General features: G+C 53.1%; 1 protein-coding gene across 1 annotated transcript; it reads right to left on the bottom strand.

The window, feature by feature from the left end:
• Nucleotides 1-3,230: 3,230 nt before the first annotated feature.
• On the bottom strand, nucleotides 3,231-15,411 carry NT5C1A (5'-nucleotidase, cytosolic IA). The gene is made up of 6 exons (XM_020800669.3): nucleotides 15,042-15,411; nucleotides 6,728-6,895; nucleotides 5,714-5,843; nucleotides 4,723-4,845; nucleotides 4,092-4,276; nucleotides 3,231-3,829 (listed from the first exon to the last, which is right to left on the bottom strand). Exons 1-6 carry the CDS (start codon nucleotides 15,180-15,182, stop codon nucleotides 3,464-3,466), a joined length of 1,113 nt encoding a protein of 370 aa, XP_020656328.3. The 5' UTR covers nucleotides 15,183-15,411; the 3' UTR covers nucleotides 3,231-3,463.
• Nucleotides 15,412-17,111: the final 1,700 nt, after the last annotated feature.

Here is a 17,111-nt window from a genome sequence, read left to right as displayed (position 1 = left end):
GGCAGGCTGCTCCTGTCCTCACCCTCGAAGTCGGCCTCCGTTTCCAGTCCCAGTGGGGTTCCTTCTACATCCCTTCCCTTCACCTCTGCTTCCTCCAAAGCCTAGTCCAGACTCACTCCTTCCTTTCCTGGGGCAATGATGATGAACGGCAGCAGAGGTGGCCACGGGCAAAGAAACGCCAGGCATGGCCTGCAAAAAACTCTGGCTCTCCAGACATCTGCCTGAAGGGAATCACTGGCAGGCGGCCCAGCCAGAAATAGCGGTAGGCAGGCGGAGAACGTCCAGCTGTCAGAGCAAGGGTCACTGCCCAAGCCGTCCGTCTCCCTCCTCCCCTTGGGAGGAAGGGCTGCTGAAAGGGGTTCTTCTGGCTGGTGCGTCCCTTTGCTCTATAAATGACAGCATGTTGTAGTAGTGGTTAGTATGTTGGACCCGGGAAATTCAGGTTTGAGTGCCCAGTGGCAGTCAGAACACGAGACCATGCAAACGGTCTTCGTGGAACTTCCCTGGTCCAAGTCCTGAACAGGCAGACGCTTCTGCATCCTCCTTCTGTTGAGTTATATAATCTCCATCTTTTCCTCGTCGGCCAACCTTGAACCTCCCTCCCCCTCAAGAAACCTCCCTTGCCCATCGCCTGGGCTCATGGGGTACCCAGTCCGACCCTCCCTCCCTGCCACTCTTTCAAGGCCACCCTTTGAAGGGCCGACTTTGAAGGATCTTCCAACGCGTCGTTTGGTGAAGGGCCACCCCTGAGAATCCATTTGCGCGGTGTGCTGGCCGTGGCCCTTCCAGGATGACCGTGGCCCTGGCGTCCCCCCACAGGTTGCCGGGTCCCGGCATTTTGACCCTTTGAGGTGGGTTCTGGTGGCTACTCTCTGGATCTCCGTGCTGGACCCAGCCTCTCCAAGGGTGAAGTGCAGTGAGCCTGGCAACCCAGAAGGGCCGTTGCACCCGTTTCGTAATAATCACGGGCCACCAAGTCAATTCTGACTGATGGCAACTTTTTCCAAGGTTGTCCAGGCAGAGGACTGAGAAACGGTTTACCCGTTCCTTCTTCTGGGTGGGGCGGGGCGGGAATCTCTGGAACGGTGCAGCTTGCCCAAGGCGACACAGGCTGGCCCTGTGGGGATTCAAACTCCCAACCTCTGGCTCCAGAACCAGATCCTTAAACCACTGAGCTCTGCAATCAGCTCTTTGTCAATTGAGATCCGTGTTACAGACAGACCTGTGGCCAAAGCAGAGCAGCTGGGGGCTTTTGTCCCATGTTGCCAAATCTTAGAGGGCTCCAAAACCTAGAAAGAAATCTACAGGTGGGTGTTAGGAAAATAAACAACATCCCCGGAGAGCCTATTCATTCTCCTCCCTGCCTGCCCTTCCTGGGCTTTTTTTCTTTTTCTTTTTTGAACATACGCTTTCTCTTTCTGTTGGAGGGGCCTCCATCGTTCTCCACCTCTGTCCCACAACTTAGACCCAGTATCAGAGCAGAGTGGGTGCGATAGTGGGTACCCTTTGCCCCAGGTGCCAAAATGACCAGCTACAGCTCTTATCTGTGGTGGTTTAGGAGAAAAGTCGAAATGTAAAAGTGTGGTGTGTGAGCTTTTTTAAAAAATATAAATATATATCTATATGTCCCCTTGTCCTTTCCAGCATCAGCTGGGTGTAGCTATGGGGTCAGAAGACTGGTATATCTTCTGCAGTAACGTTGGCATCCAGATGCAACTCTTTGTTAACCAGTATGATAGCAAAGTTTTACACAGAAAGAAAACGGGTGCCATCCCAGAAAGACCTCTTGCTGTCCTCTATCATTTCTTTGTCCGGCTCACTCCTCAAGCTTCTCACCTTAATATTTAAGAGCACAACAACTTGCTTCCAAACTAGAGTGATATTCCCAAAAGAGTCACGAGTGGTAAGAAACAGAGTTTATTACAGAGAAAACATCCACAAGAAGAGACAAACGTTAGTGCATTGTTTCTTATATGTGGTGGTTTAGGAGAAAAGTTGAAATGTAAAGGTCAGAGTGTGGTGTGTGGGTTTTTGTTTAATAAATAAATATATATATGCTTTACGTTTGCCATGAGATCAGAAGAGTGGGGAAACAGGATGGAAAAGTGAGTGACCTAAATTATCCAACACAACAAAGTGACCACGTAGGCCAATCAAGGGGGGAAATATTTTTCTGTGCCCCCTTGTGAGTTTTGGGGCTCAGTGCGGATTTGAACTCGGGCCCCCGTGGCCCTGGCACAGCCCCCATCTGCTGCTCTACACAGCTTTCCTTCTCTATCTTTTCTCTTCCACTCGTCAGGCGTTCTCAGTCCCTTTTGTTTACGAATGCCAGCTTTGGGATTTGGGGGTCTCTCGGGCAGTGTGCCCAGAGGGGCAGTGTGAAATTTTCTTTTACTGCTTCTGACATTTTGGGTGGCTTTTTGAGACACAAACATGGCAAGATCAGAGGAGGGGTGTTCCCTCCTTTTTGGCCAGGCATGGATAGGATTGCTTCCTGAGACTCCTGGTTCTGGAAAGATGATCAAAAGTGTGCTGCTTATCTACCACCCCATGGTAGATAATACACTCTCTGGGCAGTTTACAATTTAATTATGCAGGCTACACACTGCCCACCCTCCAGCAAACTGGGTAATCATTTTACCAACCTTGGAAGGATGGAAGGCTGAGTCAACCTTGAGCTGAGCCTATCGGGATCGAACTCAGGTTGTGAGCAGAGTCTTCACTGCAGTACTGCAGTTTAACTACTGTGCCCATGAGGCTCTTCTATGCCAAAAATATTAGGTGCATGTTTTCAGGCTATTCTCTGCAGCCAAAAAGCTCAAAATGGACCTTTTCAATTACAAGACCTAGAAATGAAAGATAAAACATCACTCTCTTAGAACTGCAGGGCTGGAAGGGGCCCTCTGCATCATCCAGTCCAGCCCCTGTCAAGGAGACACTATAGGGAATTGAACTCCCAACCTTTGGCTCCACAGACAGATGCCTAAACCACCGAGCTTTCCAGATTCCAAGCAAATGTGGAAAGCAGGTGGGTGCAGGTGCACTTAAAACGAACGGACAATTTGTTTATGCCGTGATCATTGTAAAAACAAGATGTGCACGCCACCCCTTTGTTACACGCGGTGAGAAAAACCGTACCGCTCCTGTATGTTCTGGACAGAGAAGGGGGGAGGGGAAAGGATCACGGATTTGCCAGCCAGGAAGCATGGTGAGCGTACAAGCAGGGTTGCAGCCAAGAAACACCAACAGATTCTGCCCGGGATGGAGGCCAAATGTGGGCCCAGAGGAGTGGGAAGGAAGGGGCTTTGATAAAGTGCAGCAGGCAGGACCTGGCTTCTCCCAGACCACCTCCCCGGACAAGCCACCGGCCTTTGGATGGCAGGAAGCCAGGTGCGCTCTGCTCTTCATCCCCCCCCCCCCCCCCGGCAGGAAGCGGCTTCTAGCCCAGCGCCATCCCTGGACGCTACTTGTGGTCCGAAGACTCTTTTCCCGGAGCGGAGCGCCGGTGCTTCTGGGCCACCCCGTAGGGGACGTGGGCCGCGATGGTCCCCAACTCCTTCGCCCCTTCCACGTGGAACATCTGGTCGTCAAAGAAGATGTGCGGGCGGATCTTCTCCAGCAAGGGGCCCTTGGGCCCCCCGGCTAGAAAGAGGGCTTCGTCGGTTTCGAGCCCCCAGCTCCGGAGAGTCTTGAGGGCACGGGCGCCCGAGCTGGCGGCGCTCCGGGCTGTGACGAGGTAGGTGCGAATGGGGCACTCCAGCCGCAGGCCTTTGGTGTAGAACTTCTTCTGCAGCTTCCCAAGGGCTTCCAAGAAACCCTTCAGGGGCCCCTGGACAGGGAAAGAGAGACCGTCAGCGGGGGTACCTCGCCCACTCCCCACCTGGTGCTTTTTTTTGGAGCCCACACTAGAGAACAAACTGTCTCTGCATTATAGTTAGTCCAAAATGGCATGGTCTTGGGTGGGTGGGGTAGGGTGGGAAAATGGAATCAAATCCTCCGCAGGGACTCCTTGCCTATCAAAATATGCCAGGGCTCAAAACCAAACTGGGGAGATGCACAGAACCCCATTTCCCAGGCGTTTGCAACCCAACCTGAGCCAGGGGCTTGTTCTCATAGGCCTTCTCGTGCTCAAAGAACTTGTCGAGGCCGTGAGCTTTCACAATCTGCTCGGACTCATCGGAGAAGAGCACGGCGTCCCCATCGAACGCCACCCGCAGCTGGTCCTCCGAGACGGTCACGTCCCTGTTCGGGCTGAAAATGGTGGCAGCGGCAATCCCTTGTGGAAGGAGAAGAAAAGGGGTCAGGGGGAGCGCCGGACGCAACTCCTCTTGTGTCCGCCATGCTGCTTGCAAGACGGGAAATCAGCCGAGGGCTTCCGCCTGGGCTTTCATGCCCACGGATGAGATTCCCAAAGGCCAAATGGATGGCCCTCCCAGCTAGGCAAACAGTCAGGGTGAAGACCAGCAGAAACGAAGCACAAGCCTCAGCCGCCCAAGGGGGAACCTCTGCCACCCACTTGGAGGAGCCTCCGGAGACCCGTCAGAGGGTGGAGCGAAGCGAGGGCACCTGTATAAGCCAGGCCTCTTGAAGGACCCCCCAGGTGCACAGAGGGCGTCTCCTGCTTCCTTCCCAAAAGCAGACTTAAGACAGCTTGTCTTTCTGGTCAGGAGACGAGGTCCCGCCACCATCACTAGCCCCCCCCCGAAGGTCACCCTCACTCACCCTCTTCAATGGCCTCCCTCACTTTCTCAGAGTCCGAGGACAGGTAGAGGTTGGTGTGGTAGGCTTTTAGGTAGTCGATGGGGCTGTTCCCGCCCGTCATGCAAAACCTCTCGACAAAGAGATCTAGAAGGGGAAAGGAGAGAGAGGCAGGGTCCTTATCCCTGTGGAAGGACACCTGGCCAGAGGGGAACCTGCCTTCCTCCCTGTCCTTGCCAAAAATGTCACATCTGGGTGGGTCATTTTGCTGTTGAGTTCTGCCTCCTTGGGACCTCCAAGGCTTTGCTGTCAAAGGCAGGCAGCACACAAACAACCGCCTGCGGGGTGTGGACCAGGACGTGCAAATCCTTATCCATCCCCAATAATCATCCTGACGGGGGCCAGAAGAATGGAGTGGGCAGAGAGAAGGGAATCGCAACTCCCTTTGCACTTTGATCCCTGCGACCCATCCTTTCTCTTCCCTCTCTTGCTCTCTGCGTGTCCGGTGCTGGCCTTTACTATTGGGAGAATATTCTTGCAGTACGTTACAAATGCAAACTTGTTTGAGGATCAAGCTCAACATTAAGGGTGTGTGTGTGTGTATGGGGGGGGTCTATTTCTTGCTATTAGCACTGTTGTTTTCCAGCTGCAGTGCTGGCTGCCTGGGCAGTCTCGCCATAAATTAAGCCAGTATTTACTATCTTCCAGGGGCTAACCACAAAGCAAAGTGCAGAAGAACAAAGTGACATGAGCTGGGATCAAGAAATGTCTTTTCTCCTTTAAGGGAGCAGTGCTTCCAACTCTGAATGTGTTGTCGAGGCTCGTCCTCAACGCAACATATGATTCCTCCCATCACCCAAAGCCACCCTCACCCAGGAGTCTTGGGGGAAGAAGGACTCATGAGAGTTAAATGAGTGCGAAACCATGATAAACCTGAAGCACCGCTTGGAAATATTTGGACCCCGCAGCTTTTGGCAAGCTTTTGACTCAAGTGTGGCTCTTTCCAGTTACTTACTGTAATGATTGATGCTGTTGATCAAGCGCACTCCCACTTGAGCATGGTGGTTTGTCACCAGGACGATGTCGAAGAGCTCCTCGCTGTCCGGATAGAGCTCCCGCAGCTGCGTGTTGACAGCCTCCAAGGCCTGTAATAAGAGTCCAACGTGGCCAAACCATCGGGCGGAGTGCCATCTGGCCACCCCCTCCTTGACCAATGGTGGGCCAAGAGGGAAGTGCGCCAAATGGCCCCCACCTGTCCCAGCGGAAAGCAGCCGTTTCCTGCGAAGCCCTTTGTCCCTGGTTGTGCCCGCTTTACCCCAAGATGGGATCATAGCAGCCCTGGAGCACTCCGAGCACAATCACGTGAGAAATGCAAACCCATCGCACGGTGTGTGTGTGTGTGGCGACGGTTACCCCCCTGTGGTTCTCACGGAAACCTTGTGGCCATTTCTGTGGCACTCTTAGCAAAAGGCGCCAGAGCGTTCCGCGCCTCCACCTGGCCCGTGCCACCGGCATGACCCGAGTTTCCTTTTTGGCCTTGTTTCGACTTCTTCAATGATTTTTCTGGTCTCCTCTTGTGCAAATCCAGGACTGGAACACTTGCGTGGTGATCCCAACTGCCATGCCCTTCCTGTCCCAACTTGCCTGACTTATTTCTTTTTAACGAGCCTTTAATTACATTAAATTTGGTGCTTGGAAGAATATGGCAGTGGCTAAATTGTAACGGACGCCAGGGAGCTGCAGGGGATGGAGTGCCAGACTGGGTCTTAGGAGACCTGGATTCGAATCCCCGGTCAGCCATGGGAACTCATCGGCAGAGGCCAGTGGAAAACCAGACATTCCCAGGTGCCTCAAAAACCCTTGTAAATTGGAAGAGACGTGATAACAACAAGAAAACTGCAGCTGGGCAGAGTCCACTGAATAATTCAAGGAGGTCCCTCCAGTGGAGCTAAATGATTCATCAGTGCCAATGTGCACCCAGATGCTTTCATCTGGAGCTGGAAAAAAAAGTGAAAAAGAAGGAACTGACCTTAACAAAGGGGAAGGCAGCTCCCGGTAGGAAAGGCTCGTTCTCGTGATCCAGCTGGTATTTCACGTAGGCCTCCACGCCCTGCTCGTTGTAAATCTTCTGCTCCTCTTCCATGCGGAAGAGCGCTCGGGATGACACTGCGATGGTGATGGCGTTTTGTGGTTTGGGCTGTGAGAGGGAGGAAGAGAGAGAGAGAGAGAGAAAGAGAGAGAGGGAGAAATGGCTGTTAGCTGTGCCCAGGGAATGGCAAGTCTCTGTCAGACAGCGGTTCCTCAAATCTCTGAATGGGATTGTGCCCATCAACACCATCCATAGCCTTTGTGCATCCTAAGGGCATCAGGCTGACCCTTGCTGGATGAAGTATGGATCCTGCCCGGCCCCAGAGGGACAATTCTGATGCAGTCAAAGTCCATGAAAATGTGGGCTACCCTTTTTCCAGTGGGAGGATATGACATAATCTTTATTGGGCATGACGAAGAGACCCTTGTCTGCTTACCTTCAAGAAACGATGGCACCACCAGCCTCGTGTAGGTCTAACAAAGAGGAAGCCTTTCACTGCCCATGTTTCAATTTTTTTAAATGGATCCAACAGTTTCCAGTTAGCAAATACGAGGAAGGGTTACAATAGGAGGGAAGAGGAGACGGTTCAAAGGACTTGACCTAACAGCCTTAGCTCGAGTCTCTAAACTCTTAGCCCTGGAGCAAGCAAAGTTTCAACTTTTTAAAAAGTATTTCTCCAAGTCTTTTTTTTGGGGGGGGGGGTTAATTTTGTTCCGTACAACACTTTGTGTTCCAGACTCTTCTCCCTGCTCTGAGAACGCATCGAGGTGGACAAAGGATGGGTCCCTCTAACCCTGGCCAAACTTCACAGGATGTGCTTTTTACAAAATGCAACTCCCATCCATGTGATGTTGATGGTAGAACTGCAGGTTTAGTGATGATGGAGGTTAGGTTTTTCCTTCCTTGGAAAAATCTCTGGTCCCCATTTGGGTCTTTCGCCACCGCCTTGGACAAAGCGGCACTCTCCCGCACACCCAGCCCGGTGCAGATACTCGTCTTAGGAGGAGGACAGGACCATTCCTTTCATGTCCTTTTCCATGCTGTGGCATCAGCTATATGGCACCACCAGCAGCAGCAGCCTTGCATTGGGATTATCTGCATTTTTTATAACTCCTGAGTCATCTGCTGCTGGTCCTGCAGGGCCTCCTGTTCTGGCAAACGTCTCTTCCAGTTGCAGTGGTGAAATTGGGGATTGGATCCTGTTTTTCCTGCACGGGAAGCAGCTGCTCTGGTCAGTGCAATTCTGGCTCCTGTTCCTGTTGGCAGGTAGAGCCGGGAGCCGCACAGTCCCCCTCTCTGATCCCTCTGTTTTCCTCATCCTTGTTGGTTTCTCCAGTCTTTTAGAGAAACACGCTGGCTCCAGTGCCCATAGGTGAGCAGAACCAAAGATTAGGGCAGTAAGACAGGCTTATTGGGGGAAATCCAGACTGCACACTCTATTCTGCCTCAGTCCCCTGAATTTCATGATAGGACTTCTCTTGATTGGCAGGTTTTGCTGCCAGGCTGATCGGCATCCCCACCACCACCGCCACCACCTTGTGCCATCTTGAACTGCAGAGGTAGTGGAAGCACAAGCTTGAACCCACTGAAGGGGAAATCCCACTGCAATAGAAGGGAAGGCCACACCCCTCTCTGCCCCGATTGGTCGCAAAAGAAGACACGCCCACTGCTACCCTGCCACATTCCAAGCCTGATATCTAGGACGGAAAGCAGACCAGGAAGGGAGTCCCACGAAGCTCCTGGCTGGGGCATAGAGACAGGACATACCGCTTGATGTTTCATCATCCTAATGATGCACACTTTATTCCGACATAACATCCGTGAAATTCCATGGGGAAGGGGTGTTTTTCCACGCTGCAAAAAAGCCAGTGAGACCTGTGGTTAGAAAGGGAGGTGGGTCCTTTCTCAGACTCCCCCCCCCCAAAAAAAAAAGAGAGCCATCTCTGAATGTTGGAGGGCAGCAGTGCAGCTATTTGGTTTTGCGACCAATCAGGGCAGGGACAGGCCAGTCCCTTCACTCTGGGTTTCCCCTTCAGCGTTGGCATTTCAAGGGTCCACCGCAGCTCAAAGAGAAGCAGGGAGGCGCGTGGATGCAAAGCCCGGAAGCAAAGCATGGGCAGAGACAACCGAAAACGTGCTGTTAAGAACAAGACCCTGTAATTCAGTGGGTTCTAGAGCTGACATAAGCTCCATTCTAAATAGGTATGCCTGTATGAATGGATAAATTAATGCCATATCTCACCTTTCTCACCTCGCAGGGGCCCAACGTGGCTTACAAAAAAAAAAAAATTTAAATCACAAATAATTAAAATCACACTAATTTAAACATGTTAAACTGCAACAGGCATAGCTTTCCTGAACAATCTCTTAAAGTAAAAAAAAACCAAAAAAACAAAAAACAATGATGAAACCGAGGCTGTTGTACTTTGGCCACACCAGGAGAAGACAGGACACCCTGGAGAAATCAATAATGCTGGGGAAAGGAGAAGGCAGCAGGAAAAGAGGAAGACCCAATATGAGATGAATTGACTTTCTAAAGGAACCCACAGGATTGAATTTACCATTGCTGAGCAGGGGGGGCTGTTGCAGGCCGGTTACTTTGGAGATCGCTCATTCGTCAGATTGCTATAAGCCGCAGGCTTCCTCGTCTGCGCCTGGTGATATACCTGGCATGTATAACATGGTCTTCTGACCTGCAGAAGTCAGAGTTGGAGGTGGATTTGGCTCCCTGCCTTTGGATCCAGAAGCGGTATGCATTTAGTTGTTGTTGTTGTTGTTTTTAAAAAAGCCACCCCTGGCACTTGGGCTCCCCCCCCCTCCTTCCAACACAGAAGGTTGCCTGGTTTGGGGGGGGGGGAGATTCGTCCAGTTGCTCTGGCAGGTTCTCGGGCCACAGTGGCTGTTCCCAGAAATTGCTTCTGGAGCTATTTTTGTCGCCTGCGTCTGTGTGTGTGTGTGTGTACGTGTGGCCTGTGCCTCTGCTGCCCCCGGGTTGGCTGGTGTTCCTTCCAGGACCACAAGGCTTCTCAGGGGGAAGAAAAGCCGGGGCCACAGCAGGGCCTCAGGTGGCCTTCTGAGCCGTATCCTGCCTTTTGATGGTTCAGCACCTCTCACAGCTGGAGACTCTGCGCGCCCAGGAACCGGCTGGCATGCACGTGCGCACGCACATAACACACCCCAAGACCCATGAGCAAACCCTTTGTTTCTGATGTATTTGCTTGCATTTACAGTCTGCCTTTCCTTCCAATGAGTTCAAGGTGGTCTTTCTCCTTACAATCTTCCTGCGAGGTAGGTCAGGCAGCTGCTGCCCACGGTCACCCAGGGAATGCCGCCCATGAGCCAGGATTGGAACTGAAGCCTCTTCACCTGCTCTCTCTCTCTCTCTCTCTCTCTCCACCCTTGCTCCTTGCTGTGGCCAGGGGGGTGGGTCGGCTAAATCTCAAGTTTGGTTTGTGCACGGATGCCTAGAAACCCTGTTCCTTTCCCCGGGGGGGGGGGGGTTCCTGGGCAGCCGAGCTCCCTCAAGGAACGTCTAAAGAGAAACCTTCTCTAGGGCAACCTTCCGTGTTCAGAAAGGTCCTGCCGCCTCCGAACCAGTCCTGTGTCTTTTCCTGGCAACAGCCAAGGTCGTGCAAGGTCAGGAAATGCTAATGAGAGGTCTGGATCTGGAAAGCAGCCCCTGGCTTGGAGGGTAAGGCAGAGGAAGAGGAGGAGGAAGGGGCTGTTTGCCTGAGAAACCCAGCAGTTCTGATGCTGGGGGCGGGGGGGGGGAGACAATGAAACTAGGTCAGTTCTCGGGTCCAGCTGGAACCCTTTCTCCTTCCCTGAACAGACTGGAGGGATTAGAGCCAGCAGAGATCTCCGAGGAGCCGAGGGGAGGAGCATGATTGGGGGGGGGGGAATACATGCAGGTTCTGGTCAAAGCTTTGCATGGTCCCAGGGACCGCCCCCCCTCAGGAACCCCCCTCCGACACCTGTAAGTGAAGCTGGACTTTGCTAAAGGTTGACAGGGAAAGAAAACTGTTGCGTTTGAGATGGGGTGCTAGGGGAGAGCTTTGTGGATACCCTGGACTGCCAACTGGGTGGTCCTAGAGCAAACCAAGCCAGAACTCTCTCCAGAGGTGAAAATGTCCACACTGCACGGCTGTCCTGCTTTGGGCACATCCGGAGAAGGCAGGATACTCTGTAAAAGGCAACAAGGCAGCGGGAACAGAGGAAGGCCAATACGAGGTGGATGGGCTCCCTAAAGGAAGCCACAACGGTTGAGTCCACAAAAGCTGAGCCGGCCTGTTGGAGGACGGGACCTTTTTCGGAGAGCACTTATTCATGGGATTGCTGTAAGTCAAGGATGACCTGATAGCACAGAACAGCAGCAGCAGCAACATCATCATCATCAACAACAACAACAACATGGAATCCACTGCTTGGCCCTTATCTCAGTATCTCTGCATCCTGTCATCAGAAAACCAGACGTCCGTGGTGTTTCCATCCCTCCTCTTCCTCCTTTCTGCCCCTTTGCTAAAAGGGCGGCCGATGCTTTAGGCTGTGCGTTGGAAAGAAAGCCGGGGTGGGGGACGGGATGGAAGGAGGAGGACCCCTTTTCCGCTCCCCATCCACAGCACGAGAGGGAGCAGAGGCAGCCGTTGACCCCAAACCCAGCCTGGCTCGATTTGCAGAAAAGGGGCAGCCGTGCTTTCTGATGCGAAGAGGCGATGGGTGGCCAGCTGGTGAGAAACGCAGGCCACAAAATGCCGCCGATGCTCAGATCAAGGCAGGGGCTTCTTGGAAGGTTGGCCACCCAGTGAGAGGAAAGGGCAGGCCAGAGGATCCTGCCAAGTTAGGGCAAAGTTGGGCCTCACCCTGAGGCAGTGCCTTTCTTCTTCCACAGACCGCGCACACACCCCTCCTGGCCTTCGGAGGTATCTGCTGTGCAGCGATTCCCAGCAGTGATGAAGGGCAGTTGGGTTCATCCTGAGCAGAAAGAGGCTGCCAACGAACGGGCACCCAGGCTTCTAACATTGAAGTCAGGAGCAGGATGGGGGTAAAGAAGTCTTGCTCCTAAGGAAGGAACATTGGATTGTGCACGGCAGAGAAGGGAGGTTTCCTCCCTGAAAGAAGCCCTATAAGTCAAGCGGAAGCTCAAACCGGTCTTGGGGTAAGGAAGAGGCTGACAGCCGTCTACGTGCTGCTCAGCTGCACTACAGCATCGTGGCCGTTTGAGTCACGGCTCCAGCCTGCATGGAGCTGAGCCCCGTTGTGTCCTGCGAATTCGCCAGCAAAGGGCTCTGGTCTCTTCCCGTGAGCTGCAGCGCGGGGATCTCTATTCCTCCCGAGACCCTCCATCTCAGGAACCAAGGCGGTGAAAGCTGCGTCAAACCACACGGAGTGGAGGCTTTCTGGAAGGCGCAGTGATGGAAGAGTGCAAGATGGACCAGAACAGTGGGAAGCCAAGGCCCCGGGTGGGAAAGTGCACAAACACCTCTCTCCCACCCGAGAGACCAAGATCCTCCGGGCAAAGGGGGGGGGGTTACACACACCCCATCGCTTTCCATCTGGCTCTCAGGTAAGACCTTGTGCGTTTCAAGACCAATTCAGAATCAAAGGTGGTTTCTTGTTGTGTCTTCTCATCTCTTGTGGCTGGTCTCTTTCACCATCTGCTCCTTCCATATCCCTGGACCAGAGAGGGTGGCTCGTGCTCCCAGCAAAGGTGGACCCCTTCCCAGGAAACATCTGCATTAGTAGGATCATTTTCCAGGACAAAAGCAGAAGACGGCCACGGCCCTCCCTCAAGCATTCCTCGCTTCTCCCATCTTTTCCCTTGCTATAGACCGTCTGTTCAAGAGAAACAGAGGCCATGCCTGTGCATTCTGACCCCCCCAACTGGTATTGCAAGGAGCCTCTGGAAATGTAGGAAGCATCCTGTGACAACCTAAAGCCGAACCCATTTATTGTAGCACAACGTTTCACCAGAGGCACGATATCCATTATTTTGTGTTTATATCCCCTACCCAGGTTCAGCGCAGCGTTGTAGATGGTGGCCAGTTCTATGTCGCTGGAATCTTGTGCCTGGTGAAATTGCTCTCAGTGCAACAGAGGAGACAGGGATGGTCTCTGCGAAATAGACCGCAGAATAGATCGTTATACATCAGTATGCATACCGATTGCTTGTTTCTTGCGCTCCAAGGACGAAAGGGCCAACATGGCGATCTGGGAGTATCTACGGGCATTGTGAACCGGTGACTCCTAGGTATGAAGGATCAGTGCAGATTGTGGCGTAGCCCGTAAAGGTCAAGTCCCCTTGTGTAAATCCTCCTCGGTTCGCTGGTTTCCACAGGCGCTCTTGGTTGAGGTGGCCGGGTCTCAGAGCGACGGCTGAATCATCGGCATCTCCTGGTCCTCAAGGCAGGAAGAGACATTTCTGGGCAAGAGCCACCAGAAGAGAAGGGAGTCTGATTTGTTTCGGGTTTGAGGGAAATGTGACGTTTGGCTGCCCATCTCCTGCCGTGCCCAGGGCTCAGGGTGAAGGACGTCTCTGTACACGTGTCAGGCTTTTCTCATGTCCGTGTGCCAAAAGCCGGGCAGGAGGGGAAAGGATGAGGAGAAAGATGGTGGGTTATGCCCATGGGCCTGTCAGAATATTTACAGCAGGGCAGGCAGGCAGGCAGGCAGGCAGGGTGTGTGTGTGTGTGTGTGGGCACCATCTCAGTCGCCTTCAGCCGTGAGAGGAGACACCAAGCCATTTTGGTCATTGAGGAAGCATATGGTCTTTCTCATCAGTGAAAAAAAATCTGCTACATAATACAAACATCATTGGGGGGTGGAATCACATGTTGGTATTAGCTTATCAACATCGAAAACTGCTACTTCTCTGTGAAACAGGAGGGCAAGCAAACTGATGTACTAAATCTTCTAAAAGCAATGTGTTTGGAAGGAATGTTTGTGAAAGAGGAGACGCACCCATCGTCCTCCTCCGGTTTGACCCTCTGCCCTCCTCCTCCTGGTCTTTTGTGCAAAAGTGATGATTTTAATACAGTATTAAGGTGCTACTTCCAAGCTTTCCATATTAATGCATCCAGTAATAGTGATAATAAGCCATTTACTATGGCACTGATTGCATTGCCTAAGGCAGCACTCTGACCCTGCCTCCTAACAGGGCTGGCCTCAGAAAGCCATTCACCCCAGCCCCCAGAACCATGGTCCGGGCTGTCACCGGGTGCCAAAAGAAACAAGAACAGTTACCCATTGCAAAAAACAAGCTGTTCCCTTAGTTTTTGGCAGCAGTGGGGCAATAACTGAGGCAGCCACACACCTCTCTGAGGTTTTGAGAGCAAGAGCGAGAGAGAGATTAGCACCCAATGCTTCCTGTGCCTACCTGTGTGCAGGTAGGGCAGCCCCATGATTGACAGGTGCCTGTGTACAGTATATCTCTCTCTAGCTGGTGGACATCACTGGCGATGCAGCCGTAACAGATGGGGGGGGGGAACAACGCTTCCAGGATTTTGTGCATAGCTACTGTACAGTCCTTAACTTAATAATAAGATCATGACCTTGGCACATGGCGTTTTTGTATCTGAACAGCCTTCCTTCACTGCTTTTAACTTGCACGCACTCTGGGCTTCTTCCACACAAGCAGCAACACCGGCTTCCAAGAGAAATAACCTTCCTGGCTAAATACCAGTTATCTGGGTGACGCTACGAGGCACATGTTTGATTCACCAAGATGCTGCCATGTATTATGAAGGTGTCTGGCCTCGGTTGCCTGTGGTGAGCAGCAGCAGTGGGTATCCAGCATCTCTTCCCCCCCCCCACACCTCCCAACTTGGGCCTGTGATCCTTCCATCATCTCTCCCAAGCCTCACATGCTTTAACTGGAGACCCAGCAGCCTCCCTCTGGAGCATTCTCTCTGGGGAGTATGGGTGTCGGTCTCCTCCTCTTTCAAGCCAGGTGTCCTCCCTCTCCCTGATGCCCACGGGGGAGGGGGGTGTACCTGTCACATCTGCAGAGATAGCTATCCTGTTGGACAGATGAAGCAACAGGTCCTCAACATTTCTGTTCAAAAGGATGCCTTTCCTTTTCTGCTCCTGGCTGGAGTTACCATCCTCCTAATAGACGCACTGTCTATGTGCATATAAATACTCTAGCATGCAAAAACAAACAAACAAACAAACAGAAAACCACAAGCACACAAGCAAAGGCCAGGGAAGCCAGTGGCCCTCCTCCTAAAGAAGAGAAGGAAAAAGGAACGTTTCTTACTGATTTGGGCTTCTTTTTGGGAGACAGGTTGTCATAGAAGGCCTTGGCATCATCCCGCGGCTGGGGCTTCGGCTGCCCTTCCCCGTTGGCGACTTTGCCGCTTCTCCCGTCCTCCGGGGCGGCAGGTCCTCCCAGCTCCATCGTGCCTTCTGTCTGCCCTTCCAGCGAAGCAGGCAGGACGGGGTGGGTGGCACCGGCGGCAAGCGGTTGATTCTCCTCTGACTCAGGACCCCAGTTCAGCTGCTGGAGGAGGCAGGAAGCGGGCCAGAAAGGCTGGGGACCGGTGATAAACGACCACTCTCTGAGCTCAAAAAGAGGGTGAATCGGGTGGCAGCAGCCGCCACAGCCGCGCCGCTGCTGCTGAGTAGCAAGGGCTGCGTCTGCAGGAGGGGACGCCTGTGCATGAATCGGTGCGTCTGTCGCTCAGAGAAAGCTCTTTATATGGGATCCCATGAACCTCCTGGTTACCAAATCGAGCTGCTGGCTCATTTAACCTCCTCCAGGCTGGAGAGGTCCTGCAGCCGGCTTTCCCCATCCACCCTGGCTGGCCGGCAGCTTCTACCCAGGAAAGCGTCTGTGTGGCCCTCCGTCATCCCCACAGAATCCCAGCAAAAGGAGGAGGAGGAGGAGGAGGAGGAGGAGGAGAGTAGCTGACCGGAGGGCATGGTTTTGGCAAAGGCATCCTTTTTCTGGTGACAGAAAGGGCGAGTCAGGGAAAGCAGCCTCGCAGAACTGAAAGCCCAGGGCATGTTCCCGACAAAGTACAGCAGAAGTCACGAAAAGAAAGCATATGGCAGGCTGCGGTGCAGGTGAGTGACTGGTGGAAGTCGCGCCCAGAAAAAGCAACTCCAGCTGCCAACCTGGAGAGCGTTCAGGGGAGATTTGAGACCTGGGTGGAAGGCATGGGCAAGGGTTTTTCTGCCTTTAGGGTGCCCTGAGATGGCTGACCCTTTCCTGTGTCCGAGGGCCATCCTGGGGCTCCCGTAGGGCTTCCCCCAAAGGCTACGCAGGCTGGCTTTTCTCCCAGGGGTCACGATGGGAAACTGAACTCGTGACCTTTGGCTCTGCAGCCAGGTATGCAACTCCCCAAGCTCGCACCTCACCTGCAAGGGTTATGATACGGCCCCGGCAGGATCCTCTCCACCCTAAAGGCAGTGTCCTGGAGTATGGTGGGTGGAGGATGTCGCTTCCCACCTCTCGGGCTGGTGGGGCTCCCGCGGGCGCTGGAGGGGCATGCTTGCGTGTGTGTGTGTGTGTGGGAGCCTGCAAACAGAATCCTGGACAAGGCAGGCCTTTGGTGTGGTCCAGCTTGAGAGCCATCTGGAAGTGCCACATTTGCCCAATGGCATACTGTCAGCTGGTGTCGTTCTAAGGTGTAAGAGAAGCTACCCTGGCTGTGCTCACAATCAGTGCCAGAGGGACCCCAACTGGGTGAGACCGCAGGCGCTTCTAGACCAGAGTCCTGTTTCCACGGGCCAGACACATCTGCCAAGCTGAGAGAGGATGGAAGTGACAACCCTTATTTTCCTCATAGGAGCTGGCCCTCCATGTAGACTGCCACTGAATGTGGAAGTTCCATTAAGTTTAGCTCCTCACCAGCTGCTCTCAGGTCCCTGCCTGTAAGCGATCAGGGCTGGTGTGTTTGATCCTGAAGACTGGGAGAGGGCAGATTATTCTCTCTGGTCCTCTGCAAAATTAATCCCCAGAGGGCATTTGATGATTATGCAATTCCGCTCATGCTATGAAAGGGGCTTAATTTTCATGGCCCAGAGACACTCATTGAGATAAATCCATAATTAAGCCCTCGGTGATGCAGTTAATGTCTCTCTCTCTCACACACAGACAGACACTTGCGCACAAACATATTCACACTAATGGCCATGTGAACCGTTACCAGCCAAAACCATCCCTCAGTCTCGGTTCCTTGAATCCCTGGAGGGGGACAGGTAGAGGTTCAACCGGGGCAGCCCAGACCTGGCCTGCAGCACCTGTTGCACAGCAGCTGAGACTTGACAGAGGTGAGAGGACCTGTGCTGTCCCCCCCCTTTGCTAAAAGCGCAGCGGCTCTGC

This window comes from Pogona vitticeps, chromosome 9 (assembly GCF_051106095.1).
Source record: "Pogona vitticeps strain Pit_001003342236 chromosome 9, PviZW2.1, whole genome shotgun sequence".
Classification (NCBI taxonomy): Eukaryota; Metazoa; Chordata; class Lepidosauria; order Squamata; family Agamidae; genus Pogona; species Pogona vitticeps.
This window is presented reverse-complemented; position numbering and strand designations above follow the sequence as displayed.

Coding starts and splice junctions, on each gene's coding strand:
- NT5C1A (XM_020800669.3), bottom strand. CDS start 15,182: ATGGAGCTGGGAGGACCTGCCGCCCCGGAGGACGGGAGAAGCGGCAAA. Junction 5,844..6,727: donor CTGCCTTCCCCTTTGTTAAG/GTCAGTTCCTTC, acceptor CTCTTATTACAG/GCCTTGGAGGCTGTCAACAC. Junction 3,830..4,091: donor AGAACAAGCCCCTGGCTCAG/GTTGGGTTGCAA, acceptor TTCCCTGTCCAG/GGGCCCCTGAAGGGTTTCTT.